This window comes from Erigeron canadensis, chromosome 1 (genome assembly GCF_010389155.1).
Source record: "Erigeron canadensis isolate Cc75 chromosome 1, C_canadensis_v1, whole genome shotgun sequence".
NCBI lineage: Eukaryota > Viridiplantae > Streptophyta > Magnoliopsida > Asterales > Asteraceae > Erigeron > Erigeron canadensis.
This window is the reverse complement of record NC_057761.1, coordinates 25,679,195-25,694,870: the sequence shown is the minus strand read 5'-3', so window position 1 is coordinate 25,694,870 and position 15,676 is coordinate 25,679,195. Positions and strand designations below refer to the sequence as shown.

The 15,676-nt window shown below is 39.2% G+C and overlaps 2 protein-coding genes across 2 annotated transcripts; both read left to right on the top strand.

Moving 5' to 3' along the window:
- Window positions 1–1,919: 1,919 nt before the first annotated feature.
- Window positions 1,920–2,558, top strand: LOC122588116. The gene has a single exon (XM_043760255.1). It carries the CDS (start codon window positions 1,920–1,922, stop codon window positions 2,556–2,558), a length of 639 nt encoding a protein of 212 aa, XP_043616190.1.
- An 8,451-nt stretch (window positions 2,559–11,009) lies between these two features.
- Window positions 11,010–11,543, top strand: LOC122588098 (probable inactive serine/threonine-protein kinase DDB_G0274821). The gene has a single exon (XM_043760241.1). The coding sequence runs from the start codon at window positions 11,010–11,012 to the stop codon at window positions 11,541–11,543; it is 534 nt and encodes a 177-aa protein (XP_043616176.1).
- The last annotated feature ends 4,133 nt before the right edge of the window (window positions 11,544–15,676 follow it).

Sequence of the window (15,676 nt, the reverse complement as noted above, 5' to 3'; positions counted from 1 at the left end):
GATTGTTTGCTTTACAGAACGCCATGAAATTGCGGTACCTCCACTTGTAAATAAATATCTAGTTTGAGATCGTCCATTGTGAGGATCAGATAAATATCCTACATCTGCATAACCAACCAAACTTGTTTTCGATTGGTTTGTAAAATACAAACCCATATCTTTTGTACCTTGAAGATATCGAAAAATTTGTTTTACCCCATTCCAATGCCTCCTTGTTGGGCATGAACTATATCTTGCCAATAAGTTTACCGAAAATGATATATCTATTCGCGTATGGCTAGCAAGAAACATTAGTGCACCAATTGCACTTAAATACGGTATTTCTGGACCAAGAATTTCCTCCTCATCGCTCGGGGGTCGGAATTGGTCTTTCTCAACATCAAGCGACCTTACAACCATTGGGGTATTCAAGGGATGTGATTTTTCCATGTAAAATCTTTTGAGTACTTTCTCTGCATATGTTTCTTGATGTACAAGGATTCCACCCTTGAGATGTTCAATTTGTAACTCGAGACAAAATTTCGTCTTTCCTAGGTCTTTCATTTCAAATTCCCTTTTTAAATATTCAACCGCCCTTTGAATTGAAGCTCCCCCGGAGTTCCAATTATGTTCAAGTCGTCAACATATACGGCAATTATCACATATTCTGAACTTGACCTTTTCATGAAGATACACAGGCATACTGAATCATTTTTGTAACCTTCTTTCAATAAATACTCACTAAGGCGATTATACCACATACGCCCAGATTGTTTCGGCCCATATAATGATTTATTTAATTTAATTGAAAGTTGTTCTCGAGAACTTGATTTACATGAATTTGGCAATTTGAACCCTTCAGGGAGTTTCATGTAAATATCGGTATCAAGTAAGCCGTAGAGATAGGCTGCTACAACATCCATTAGATATAATATGTATATATATACCCTTTTGTGTCTATATTTATATATGTTATCAGAATCAAAATATTAATTAAAACTAAAATAATATATATAAAATTTACTGAAAAGAAGTATTGTAAATAAAGACGAAAAGTTGGAGTGGCTTTATACTTGTATTACTATTCGAAGTTAAAAATACAAGATGACCAAATTAAATCACAGAAACTTTACCAACGAAGAGACCAAGACTTTATTTTATGGTCATGTGATAATAGTCATATTTAACCCAAAATTGTATGAATTACAATATGGATTAGATTAGTAGAATAAAAGAAAATCAATACAACTTTCTAACAACCCAACATCGTATGAATTACAATATGGATTAGTATGAAAGGTTAAGGAACAATGATAAATTAGGCTATATGTTATACCTTTTGATAGTGCGATCTTACTAGAAGAGCAAATCGTGCTGATAACGTATTAGATAACAATGACTAACAAAGATTACAAAGACATAAGAAAGTAGAGAGTAAGAGAGTTCTTATATTATATTAAGATATCTCTAATACAATGCCACTATTTATAGGGCTCTAAGAACCTTATAACAATAAATGAGATTAAAGATTATGTAAATGGATAGTCACAATATAAATATACATTTATAACAAATTAGAGATAGATAGCTTATATGTTGCCACGGTAGTCACAAAATGCCTGTCCACGTATTATACGCTAAATCCAAAGTCCAATATCACTTCATAATTTTTTGTCTATATAGAAATTAAAAAGAGAATTACTTCACTTGCATATGAAAATTTTCCCTCGCCACAAATCACTAACGTGTCATTCAATCCCACCACCAACCGCCACACCTCTACAAAAACACACTCATTTCCAATCACACCATTTCCACCCCCAACCAAAAAAAAAAAAAAACAAAACATGTCCGGTGGCGTCGCACCGATAACCTTAAACAAAACCGAAAAACAAATAACCATAAACTACCATGGCCTTCTATCATTCCAAAACCTCAACATGGTCGCCATAACAATCATCCTTTCATTCTCCGGCCTCATCGGTTTCCAAGACATCACTTTCGTAATCCTCTCATCTTTCTACATGTTTTTCCTTTCCAAATTCGCTTTTCCAACTCTCTCAACAACCCCGGCCCCACCCGTTTTCGCCCGACATCAACGGCTTTTAACCGCCTATGTTTCTGTCGGTGCCCTCATAGGACTTGTCCTCCCAATAGCTTATATTGTTCATGGAGTTTTGTTGGGTGATAAAGAAGGTGTAAAAGCGGCTGCACCGCATGTTTTTTTATTAGCTAGTCAAGTTTTGATGGAAAGTGTGACGTTTTCGGGCGGGTTTTCGTTGCCGATTCGGGTTTTTGTACCGGTTTGTTATAATGCTATGAGGATGTATGCGATTATGGATTGGGTTAAAAGTGAGATTATGAAAGGGTTAAATGATAATTATGATGAGAAATTAGTGGTTGAGAATGGAATTAGTGAAAGGAGGTTGTTTTTTGGAAGGTGTCTAGCTTTCGGGAATTTGGTGTTTTGGGGGTTTAATCTTTTTGGGTTTTTGGTGCCTTTTTATTTACCTAAAGCTTTTAAAAAGTATTATGATGATGTTGGTGATGATAATGATTCTAAGGATAAAGATTCTTAAGTTTTTGGTGGTGGTTAATTAGTTAATAATCAATGGATATATGTTAGATTGTGTTTACTTTCTTTTGCTTTTGTTATTTTTCTTTTTCACATACTTGATGTAATATATAAATTGTCTTGTATATCTAAAAAATCATGTACTCGGATAAATATATTTGTAGGATAGTAGGAAGTGATAGAATAGATTAATAGATAGTTCCTTTAGATATATTTTTAAAGCGTAACAAGGAGGAATTTATTAGGTTATGAAGGTAAAGATTGATTGGGTTTTGAGGGAGGCCGATTGTTAAACCTTCTTAGCCATGTCTATAGGCAAGACTTGCAATGTGATCGAGTTGGGTTTTAATAGACTCGTAAATGAGTTGGCTTACTCGTGTTGAACTTTGTAAAGCTTTTACTCAAGTCTAGTCTAAACAAGTTGATCGAGCTAGCCAAACTTGGATCTAAAATTAAATGGAAGTTAGATTCGAGCTTTACGTTATGATATTCAAAACCAACCAGGTCGATCTAAGGTTCTCTCAAAGTTTTTTTTTTTTTGAACAATCTTATTAATATATATATAAAAATTACATACAACTCAGCCTAGCAAATCAACCAAAACCAAGTTTACATGTAGCCTTACTACAGCTAGTTTATTAATTATATGCTTATATACTATTTATACTCTAATTACACACCATTAGAATGCCACAACTAAGCAACATTTTTGGCTATTTGCTTAGTTTTTCTAACGAGTTCTTGATTATTAAGTTGACAAGTAGTGCTTTACAATAACGATTTCAAGTTGAATCGTAGGGCAAAATAATACTATCGATTCATTTTTAAAAGGAAAACATGACGTCGCTCATGAAGACCAACCCAAACTCGTACCTCAACAAAAAAAACCCCAACCCCTATCGAGACTAATTCTATATAGTAAATATTGTGTAGCTAATGTGATTGATATTTGCATTAAATACTAGGACAATTAGTATAGTTTCCAATTGTATCTCCTAATTCCTCTCCGTTAATTGAGGATTCCTCTTGTATATATATTATACACTTTATGTGAGCAATATACAAGTTTCAATCAACCTTTTATGGTATCCAGAGCCTAATATACACTCTCACGAGTCGATCCTTTCTTCTTCTTTTTTTTTTCCTCTTACTCACCAATGGCCTCCTCAAACACAATCATCAACATCACCGCTGCAACTCACTTCAATATCAAACTCTCAGCCCAAAATTTTCCCGTCTGGAGACGTCATGTTCAATCCACCCTCATCGGCCTTGATCTTGAAGGCTTCATCACCGGTACTATTCCCTCACCGCCAAAGACAATCACTGAAAAAGACAAAGATAAAACCGTTTCCAAATCAAATCCCGACTATGCAACTTGGTTTCGACAAGACCAAGTCATCTTTAGTGCGCTTCTCGGCTCATGCTCAGACGAAATACAACCACTGATTGCCTCAGCAACTACTGCCAAAGATGCTTGGGACAGGTTATCGTCCTCATTTGCTAGCAAATCACGATCTCGCATCATATCTCTGAAGTCTAAACTTGCAAAGAACCCCAAGGGAGCCAGGCCCGTTGCTGATTTTTTGAATGAAATGCACTCCATCGCCGATGAATTAGCCCTCGCTCAAAGCCCAGTTAGTGAGGAAGACCTTATGGTTCACATTCTAACCCAACTGGGTGATGAATACACTCCCATTGCGTCCGCACTAAAAGTCCGCGAGACACCAATTTCCTATCCGGAACTTCTTGATAAGCTTGTGGACTTTGAACGCTCCTTAAAGCCGGCTGATGAACCCGTTACTCCTATTATTGCTACCGCCAATGCAACCCAAAAACAACAATCCCGCCCTACCTATCGGTCTTCCTACGGTTCACAGCCTCGGAACCAGCGAAGCCAACAATCTAGTTCATTCCAGCGAGCTTCTCGTTCTAACAGTTCCACCAGATTCCAACGGGGTTCATCCTTCAACCGCAATGACCAATTTTGTAATTTTTGCGAAATTAATGGTCATGACACACCTGATTGCAGGAAACTTCAAAGATTTCTTAAAGAAAATCGAATCGTCTTCAACAATTCCAACCCTGTTGCTAATACCGCCACCACCAAATCGGGATCTCATATGTGGATGATGGACAGCGGTGCATCGCATCATCTCTCCTCCTCTCCTTCTGCACTTACTTCGGTCTCAGATTATGGTGGTCCCGATGAGGTTGTCCTTGGAAATGGTATGGGACTCTCTATCTCACATATTGGTTCTACTCAGTTTTCTACTAAAACCAAACCATTAACTTTACCTAATATTTTATGTGCTCCAAACTTGCGTACAAACTTAATATCCGTTGCAAAATTATGTCGCACTAATCAAGTCTCTGTTGAATTCTTTCCTTTTCATTTTTTTGTGAAGGATCTCAAAACGGGGGCGCCTATCATGCGGGGGGAGAACATCCATGATGTTTACTACTTGAACCAATTGTCGCAATTTCCACAAGTTAACACCACTACGTCCGTCTCACCTCTCCAATGGCATCATCGACTTGGACATCCGTGTTTTCGTACTTTTAAATTTCTTTGTAAAGACCTTGGTCTAAACTTTAAATCATTGTCGTATTCTACCTTACATTGTCCGTCATGTTCAATTAATAAATGTCACAAGTTGCCATTTGGATCAAACTCGTTTGTTGCCACAAAACCATTACAACTTCTCTATTCGGATGTATGGGGACCGGTTCAGCAGTCCATTGATGGGTTTAAATACTATGTTGTGTTTGTGGACTATTACTCTAGATATGTATGGCTTTATCCGCTAAAACAAAAATCCGATGTATCCACCATTTTTCCTCAATTTAAATCTCTTGTTGAGAAGTTTTTTCAATCACAAATTATCTCCCTTTTTACTGACAATGGAGGCGAGTTCATTGGTCTTTTGCCTTTTCTCCAATCCATGGGGATTTCGCATTACACCACACCCCCGCATACCCCTGAACAAAACGGTATAGCCGAGCGTCGTCATCGTCACATTGTAGAAACAGGACTAGCCTTGCTTCACTATGCCGGGCTCCCGCTCTCCTTTTGGTCTCATGCATTCCAAACGGCGGTTTATCTTATCAACCGTCTCCCTACACCAAATCTCAACTCCAAAACACCATATCACATGCTTTATCGTGCATCACCCAATTACACCAAACTCAAAACATTTGGTTGTCTATGTTATCCGTGGCTCAAACCTTATGCCACATCCAAACTAGAACCTCGTTCTCAACCATGCATTTTCTTAGGATACTCTACATCCAAATCAGCTTACAAGTGTTTTGATTCCGGACAAACCGTCTTTACCATTCTCGACATGTTGTCTTTGTTGAGGACAACTTTCCATTCAAACAAAAAAAATTCACTCTGCCTACTCCACGTGATTTCCCTTACAACAATTCTTGTCCACCATCTATGCATATACCCTTACCAAACTCCCCTCAAATTAATGCACCACCTTTGCATGCGTCTACTACACATGATTCCCAACAAAATGAACCAACATCACCTGTCCAAATTTCCACACCACACTCCCCTCCTAGTACGTCAACCCCATCTTCAATTTCTCACGCCACAGATGAACTTTCAACGACCCAACCTTCCGCTACACCCCTCTCAACCACCTCACAAACTCCATCTTCTCCTTCCAACTCTGTTTTACAATCCACGCACCCACCCTTACCTCCGAGACCTCGCAAACCCAATCCAAAGTATTACAATTCCCATTATGTTAATACCACCACTGTCCATCCCATTCCACCGTCCCTTGAACCAAAAACTTATCTTCAAGCATCTAAAGATCCATTATGGCGCAAGGCTATGGATGACGAATATAACGCCTTACTTCGAAATCAAACATGGGAACTTGTGGCTCCTTCTGCTCGCGAACCGATTGGTTGCAAATGGGTTTTTCGTATCAAACGTCGTTCTGATGGTAGCATTGATAAGTATAAGGCACGTCTCGTGGCCAAAGGATTCTTGCAAGAATATGGGAAGGACTATTTTGACACGTTTAGTCCGGTTACAAAACCCGTTACTATTCGTACGGTGCTCGCTATTGCCTTATCTAAGGATTGGCCGTTACGCCAACTGGACGTCAATAATGCGTTTTTGCATGGTCACTTGCACGAGGAGGTATACATGATACAGCCTCGAGGGTATGTTCACCCGCAATTCCCAAATCACGTGTGCAAATTACGTCGATCTCTATATGGTCTAAAACAAGCGCCACGGGCATGGTACATGGAACTCACCTCTTTCTTGACCGATTTTGGGTTCATTAAGTCTCATGCGGATGCCTCTCTGTTTATTTACAATCATGGTGATACAAAATGCTATTTTTTAGTTTACGTTGATGACATAATTCTGACAAGCAACAACAATAAGTTTTTGGATCATTTTGTGCCAAGTATTGCTTCTCGTTTTTCAGTAAAAGACTTGGGATATCCAAGTCAATTTTTGGGGGTAGAACTTATACCTACAACAAATGGGTTATTTTTATCTCAATCAAGGCACATACATGATTTATTATCTCTTCATCGCATGGATGGAGCCAAGTCAGTTAACACCCCACTATGCTCTTCACAAGTTCTCACACTTGAAGATGGTACTCCAAAAGTTGACTCGACACCATACCGTAAGCTTGTGGGTTCTCTTCAGTATCTTGCCTTTACACGTCCAGATATCTCTTTTGCAGTCAACAAACTTTCACAATTCATGCATCAACCAACCCAGACACACTGGCAAGCCCTTAAAAGATTGCTTCGCTACCTCAAAGGCACAATTTATCATGGACTGTTTCTAAAAAAGAGTTCCCCTTTTGAGCTCACTGCCTTCTCCGACTCAGATTGGGGAGGTGTCTCCACCGCTGGTCGCTCAACGACAGCCTATCTTATATATCTTGGTGGGAATATCATATCGTGGAAATCAGCACGACAAAAGTCAGTCTCACGATCTTCAACCGAAGCAGAATATAAAGCACTTGCAAATGCAGCCGCCGAGCTTGCGTGGGTTGAAAATCTTCTCAAAGACCTCGGTGTCTCTGTGAACGTACCACCTCGTCTTTTCTGTGACAATACAGGTGCAACTTACTTATGTGCTAATCCTGTGTATCACTCGCGCATGAAACATGTGGCCTTAGACTATCATTTTGTTCGGGAGAAAGTTGCTGCGGGCACATTACGGGTTCATCACATAAACTCCAAGGACCAACTTGCAGATGCTCTCACTAAACCGCTCTCTCGGGCTCCCTTTCTACAGTTACGGTCCAAGATTGGTGTTTCTGACGGAACCTCCATCTTGCGGGGGCGTATCGAGACTAATTCTATATAGTAAATATTGTGTAGCTAATGTGATTGATATTTGCATTAAATACTAGGACAATTAGTATAGTTTCCAATTGTATCTCCTAATTCCTCTCCGTTAATTGAGGATTCCTCTTGTATATATATTATACACTTTATGTGAGCAATATACAAGTTTCAATCAACCTTTTAACCCCAACCCCAAATTGTTCGGTCCCCCTCAACACAAATTCCTGACTTCGCCTTTGCCCTCATTTCTTGTTTGTCAAGTACACCAAAATGTGGTTATTATCAACACCCTTCAGCCATTTGCTCTTCTCGTTCAACTACAGCACTGCCACTACCTCACTTATAGAATCAATACTAAAAAGCGGTCTCTACACCATTGCTCAATAACCTGTCATATTGCTCTAGCGAAATCACATGTGATAGCCTAAGTTCAGAATCTTGAAGCAACTTTCTAACATACCCGGATATGTTAACAAAATAGCTCTTGAAACCAAGTTTCTTCTTGTGAGTGACCTGTCAATTAAAGTTCTCTAAAAATGGAAGTTACTTTAATGGGAACCCAATTGTTTCTTTCCAGTTCTTCAATTTGCTTCCTAATAGAAGTCGTTGTGAAGACACCCGATTGATCTACTTTCCAAAGCCACTTTTCACCTTTGTTCCAACTTGGGATAGACCAGGTGATGAAAAAAGCTCGTTATCAACAACTACATATTGTCTTTCACACCCCACCTAATGACAACTTAATAGGTAAAAAGGACCTGAATCTTCTTTGACTATGCAATGCTGAAACAACTTTGAACTATAGATCATTGGGTTTATCTTTTGCCCTCCAAATCAAAGAGAGATTGAAAGCCTGTAACAACCTGAATGCCCATCCTCCCATTGATTTTGATACTACCGTCCTTTCCCATTTAACCCAATGAATCTTTGACTTGTCCTCCCCTCCTGACCCATTGACTGGTTTCTATATTTGCCTAGCTGTCTTTGGGTCACGATTCAAAAGTTAAATTGCTACGAAATACTCTGAACTTTAGCTAATTGAAAGACATGAGTAATAGTTAGTCTATCATACTTGCAGTTATATCGGTAATATAATGGCATTATGAAGCGGGATGGTATAAATGAAACTTTTGCCAAATAGTTAAAACTGTTTTCTTATTCACTTACAAAGTAAGACAAAAGACTTACAGTTTTGCATAAATGTCAATGCAATACCTTTTGTAAAAAGTAAAACCTTGAACACTTTCGCATGGTAAAAAGGAGGATATTTATAAGCTACAAACTGGTGATGTTTACTTGATATAATTCATGCTAAAATCCAACAATCTCTTGGCCAAGCCCATGTCTTTACCCAACTTTGTCGTTTTCGCCAAGTTGCTATCCAAAAAGTATTCACCACTTACCCCTTCACTGGTGGGTGCAGTGCTACATAGTACATAGCATGTTGTTGCTGCCCCCTAATACCGATCCAAAATAAATCAAAATTACATGCAAAAGACAACCACTTTGCAAAAGCACAGTAGTCAAATTGACCAAATCAATGGTCAAACACAAACAGTTGAAACCCATAAATTACAAAGTTATAAACAACCACTTTGCATACATAGATTTGATAAATTACTAACCTTGTCAACATATTTCATTAGACAGTTGCTCAGCATCTTAACAAAACCTGCATTGAAACATATTATAAGAACATACGTTTATATTATTTTTCTTTTTTCATTTTCTACCTTAACAAAAATTTAAGAAACATTACCTTCAGCAAATTAAGCTGGGAGGAGTAAAAATGTGGTGAAACAAATTTGTAGAGATTACTCTCGGATGAAGAGAATTTGCAGTTAATTCAACTCCCTCTTCCTGTTTAATCACCAAATAACCGTATTTCAAGCATAAGACAACTTCAAGTAGTGTTTGACTTTTACGATAAACCTCTTACTCCTCAGATGATATGGATGCATGGCCGCCACCATATTTTTAATATTCGTTAAGGTATTTACTCCAGGTTTCAATATAATTATCAAATGCGTCATTAGTTTTGAGGTTTTAAGGAATTCTAGAAAATGGGAAAAGGTGATAAACTGTCACTGTCAATAGAAAGCACCTAATGCACACATTGTAAGATTGTAAATGTGGTTGATTACTGAAATTTGTGTTACTACTGCTGATCATCTAATAATGTTTAACTCAAAACTTCCTAAACTCGACTAAGCCCATAACACGCAAGCCATGAATTCAGTGAAAAAGGTCAGAAACATAGTGTTTGAAGTCATAATTTAGTGAAGCAATTCAGCAAAAACTTCAACTAAAAACTGCAATACTAGTTATGCTATTAGATAAATAGATAATGCCTTTGGGAAAGCTTACAGCTTAGCCTACTAAATGTTTGATTATCACAGAGTAAATGGAGTACACACTGACTTACTGAGTATTGTTTTAGACTTTTAGTATACTATACTAATAGAAGTGAGGATCGGTTTAACTATGTTAATAAACAGAACAATGATAGTTAATACGTTACATTATATAATCAGACGATCATAAGACAAGGTAATAACTAATAAGTAAGCTAAGCACACACCTCCATAACTTCCTTTTCCGAGGCTCCCTGAAGCAACTTATTCTCGGAACACAAACGCGCACGTTATCATGACTAGCATATATAATTACTTTAGATATGCTGCAAATGATATGACAAAATAATTTGGATTCGGGGCTGTTGTTTTAATTTACCTTTTCCTAATTACTAAAAAAGCATCAAAAAACTTCATACTTTTATACCCTTACAATTATTTTACTTCCTTACAATTATTTTATTTATACCCTTAAAAAAGCATCAAAAAACTCCATACCTTTTAATTACTAAAAAAGCATCAAAGAACTATTAGAGGAAACTATTATCATATATATTTTAGTATTAGATTAGTCCTTATCTCTATTGATTTGGTCAGTCAATTGTGGATTCTCGAGTCTACATATTCCGTTGTTTATGTTGACAAAAAGATCAATAAGAAATACAAATTCCTTCATGGTAATCAGAGCCATACCTTAACCCTATTTTTTTCTTTCCCAGCCCCCACCATTCATCCTTAGTGTTCTTCTCGAAGACACCATGGCTAATGATACAGAAGAGACTTCTGCCTCCAACAACACTAACAACTCTAGTGATAACAATTCCAACTCCAACAACACTATTGACAGTACCGATAGGCAACCCTTACACCCAGCATATACAGTCACCAACATCAACAACAAAATTCGAACCCTAGACGGCAAAAAGGTCACATATTCATCTTGGGTTAAGTTATTCAAACTCCATGTCCGAGCCTATAAAGTTCTTCATCACATAGACGGAACCGACCCACCCGCAGAATCTGACCCAACATATTCAGCGTGGTCTGAACTTGATGCACTCATTCTCCAGTGGATATATAGCACATTATCCGATGATATCTTAGCCCGTGTTCTTGACACTGATATCACAGCTAGAGCCGCCTGGCTAAAAATCCAAGAAATTTTTGTCAACAATAAACACGCCAGAGCCGTCACCCTTGAATCCAAATTCACCAACACCACCCTCAATTCATGCTCATCATTTGATGACTATTGTCAAACCTTGAAGGACATTGCTGAACAATTACTGTGATGTTGATCAACCAGTCAATGAAAGTCGCCTCGTTATACAAATGGTTCGTGGACTTCCCATTGAATACAACACCATTGCTGCCATCATAAACCAAAACAAACCCACATGGGACGTTGCTCGAAGTATGATTGAAGACGAGCAAACTCGAATTGCAGGCAGATCCAACAACAAACGTGATATGGTGCTATTGCACTCCAATACCCCTGCCCAAAATGATCCAGCCAGGTCCCCATATCCCAATACCCCTGTCCAAAATGATCCAGCCCGGTCCCCTTATCCCAATGGCTATCGAGGCCGAAACTATGACCCGGCGAAGGCTGCTAGAAGTCGTGGCCATTCAACGCGTGGGGGACGTCCACTGGGCAACATCCGAGCAATTTCATCCATGGCTGGTTGGGGGTTTGGTTCTTGGGGAGCTCAATATCAAACCACTTCAAGCCAACAGCACCAAACCAACATGGGTCAAACATCTCAACCCAACTGGATTTCCACTCAACAACCGTATAACCATCCTTCATGGACACCCCCACCTACGCCCTATCCTTCTCGACCAGCCTACTACTTTCAAAAGCCCCTTGCTCAGTTTCAGCAACCACATCAGGCCCATGTAGCCCATCATCCCACGTCAAACCCTCCTGGATTTGGTCAACAGCATGGGAATGCCCTCTGCCCAAGTGATATTGGTGTTGCGCTCTCGAACATGAGCTTAAACTATCATGACCCTCACTGGAACATGGACAGTGGGGCCACATCTCATGTTACATCAGATCTAGGTACTATACTAACTCCATCTTTATTACCTCCAAGTCCTATATTTGTTGGAAATAGCCAATGCCTACCCGTTTCTGGTTCCGGTAATGGCTTATACACCCTCCCTAAAACCTATAAACTTAATAACATTGTTCACTCACCGTGTGTTATCAAAAATCTTTTATCTGTACGTCAATTTACTATTGATAACTAGGTGTCCGTTGAGTTTGACCCTTTTGGTTTTTCTTTGAAGGACCTCAAGGATGGCAGACTCCTTTCCCGCCACAATAGCAGTGGAGATCTCTACCCTTTCACCAAGCCTGAATTCTCCTTGCTGTCATCCACCACTCATCCACCATGGCATAATCGTCTCGGGCATCCCGGGGAGAATGTGCTAAGCCATCTTCAACGTACTTTTAGTATTTCATGCAATAAAACTGTTGACTCGTCTTTTTGTTCTTCTTGTCAATTGTCAAACAACAAACGTTTACCATTTACGGATTCTGTTTCTAGTACTTTTAAACCATTTGATATTGTTCATTGTGATTTGTGGACATCTCCTGTTTTGAGCAATTCTGGTTATAAATACTATATGGTTTTGATTGACAACTATACAAATTATGTTTGGGTCTACCCACTTAAATACAAATCTGACACCTTTAACACATTTACCAAATTTTACAAACTCATCCAAACCCAATTCAACTTACCTATCAAAACATTTCAATGTGACCTCGGGGGTGAATTTGATAATAATAACTTCAAAACTTTTGCTGGTCAAAATGGTCTTTTATTTCGCTTTTCCTGTCCTCAAACTTCCCAACAAAATGGTCGATCCGAACGAATGATTCGTCGTTTAAATGACGTCATTCGGGATCTTCTCGTTCATGCTCACCTTCCACCCAAATTTTGGGTAGAAGCACTCCACACAGCAACATACCTCCACAACATCTTACCCACCACTCGCCTAAATTTCCAAACACCCGCCTATGCCCTTTACTTCCGCCAACCCACATATGATCACATTCGAGTTTTTGGTTGTGCATGCTACCCCAACATGTCCGCCACTCAACCCAACAAACTCTTACCCCGGTCCACCAGATGTGTATTTCTTGGCTATCCTTCTGACTTCCGTGGATACAGATGTTATGATCCCGTCACGGGTCGTGTCCATCTCTCCCGTCATGTGATTTTTGATGAAAAGACCTTCCCATTCACTGATCTATCCTCCCCCACATCTTACAACTTCCTTGATGACCCCACCCCTATCAATCCTCATTTCATGCAAACCCGCTCCAAAGCTGGTATCTCTAAACCTAATCCTCGATATAATCTAGCTGCCACATCCAATATTTCACCTGTCCCAAACTCACATACCAAAGCTTTAACGGACCAGAATTGGCTACGGGCCATAAACGATGAATATAGTGCTTTGCAGGCTAATAATACTTGGTAGTTAGTTCCTAGGCCCGTAAACAGCCCGGTTATTCGCTCCATGTGGTTATTCTGCCACAAATTTAATGCCAATGGCACATTAGAGCGGTACAAAGCTCGCCTTGTATGCAATGGAAAATCTCAAACAGTAGGCATAAACTGCTTTGAGACATTTAGCCCAGTTGTCAAACCAGCAACCATTCGTACAGTTCTCTCATTAGCCGTGTCACAGTCATGGCCGATACATCAGTTGGACGTCAAAAACGCCTTCCTAAATGGTGATCTTCAGGAAACCGTGTATATGTACCAACCTCCTGGTTTTATTGACCCCGCTCACCCCAATCATGTTTGCCGGCTGAATAAATCTTTATACGGGTTGAAATAGGCACCGCGGGCATGGTATACTCGTTTCTCGACTTTCATCACATCCTTGGGGTTTCGCAACAGCATGTGTGACACATCATTATTTATTTACCAGAATGGAAACAACCTAGCATATCTGTTACTTTATGTGGATGATATTGTTCTCACGGCTAACCATCCCAACCTTCTCAACAACTTCATTACCAAGCTATCAACTGAATTTTCCATGTCTGACTTGGGGCCTCTTCATCACTTCCTCGACATCACGGTTACATGAGATCATCAGTCTTTGTTACTCGCTCAAACTCAGTATGCTCGTGACATCCTACATAGGGCAAACATGACCGCATGCAAACCATGTTACACTCCTCTTGATACTAACTCCAAACTAAGTGCTACTGCCGGGACTCCTTTACCTGATGGTACATTGTACCGAAGTTTGGTCGGTGCTCTACAATATCTCACCATTACCCGGCCCGATATATCATATGCAGTGCAACAAATCTGCCTGTTCATGCATGCCCCGCAGGATATTCATTTTGATTTTATGAAACGTGTATTACGTTACATTCATGGCACCATCGATCTGGGTTTCCGTTTATCTGCCTCGCCAAGTCATTCGTTAGGTGCCTACTCGGATGCTGACTGGGGAGGGTGCCCGAATACACGCCGCTCCACTTCTGGTTATTGTATTTTTCTTAGTGACAACCTGATCTCCTGGTCCTCAAAACGTCAACCAACCATCTCTAGATCAAGTGCAGAAGCAGAGTATCGTGGGGTTGCAAACGCTGTTGCAGAAGCAACATGGATTCGAAATCTTCTACTTGAGCTGCAGACTCCAACACACAAAGCCACAGTAGTGTTTTGTGACAACGTCTCAGCAGTTTACTTATCTGGGAATCCTGTGCAACATCAGCGTACCAAGCATGTTGAAATGGACATTCACTTTGTTCGGGAATAGGTTCAAATAGGCCATGTGAAAGTGCTCCATGTTCCGTCTTCTCAACAATATGCAGACATCTTCACCAAAGGCTTACCGTGATACCTATTTGAGACATTCAGATCCAGCTTAAATGTTACTGCATATCCACGCTCAAGCTGAGGGGGAATATTAGAGGAAACTATTATCATATATATTTTAGTATTAGATTAGTCCTTATCTCTATTGATATATTTTAGTATTAGATTAGTCCTTATCTCTATTGATTTGGTCAGTCAATTGTGGATTCTCGAGTCTATATATTCCGAACTTCCACCCTGTTTTTAAACATGGCTTGCTTGAGCCCTGAGATAATTTGGCAAATGACTTTTATACCCTTACAATTATTTTACTTCCTTTTCTGCATGTCCTGGTTCAAATAAAACAAGTTTTTTTTATAAAAAGAACGACAGAAGTTCAAATAAAACAAATTTTTAATTGAACAAATAGAACAACTTTGGTTCTTACATTGTCAAGCTAGCCCATGACCTCCTACACAAGCCCAGGCCCATAATATAACTTTGTTTTCTTTTTAATCCTTTTTTGAACATAGGCCCATAGGACATCTAATAATATAAATAGTCAAATCGCAAAGGGAAAGCGAAAC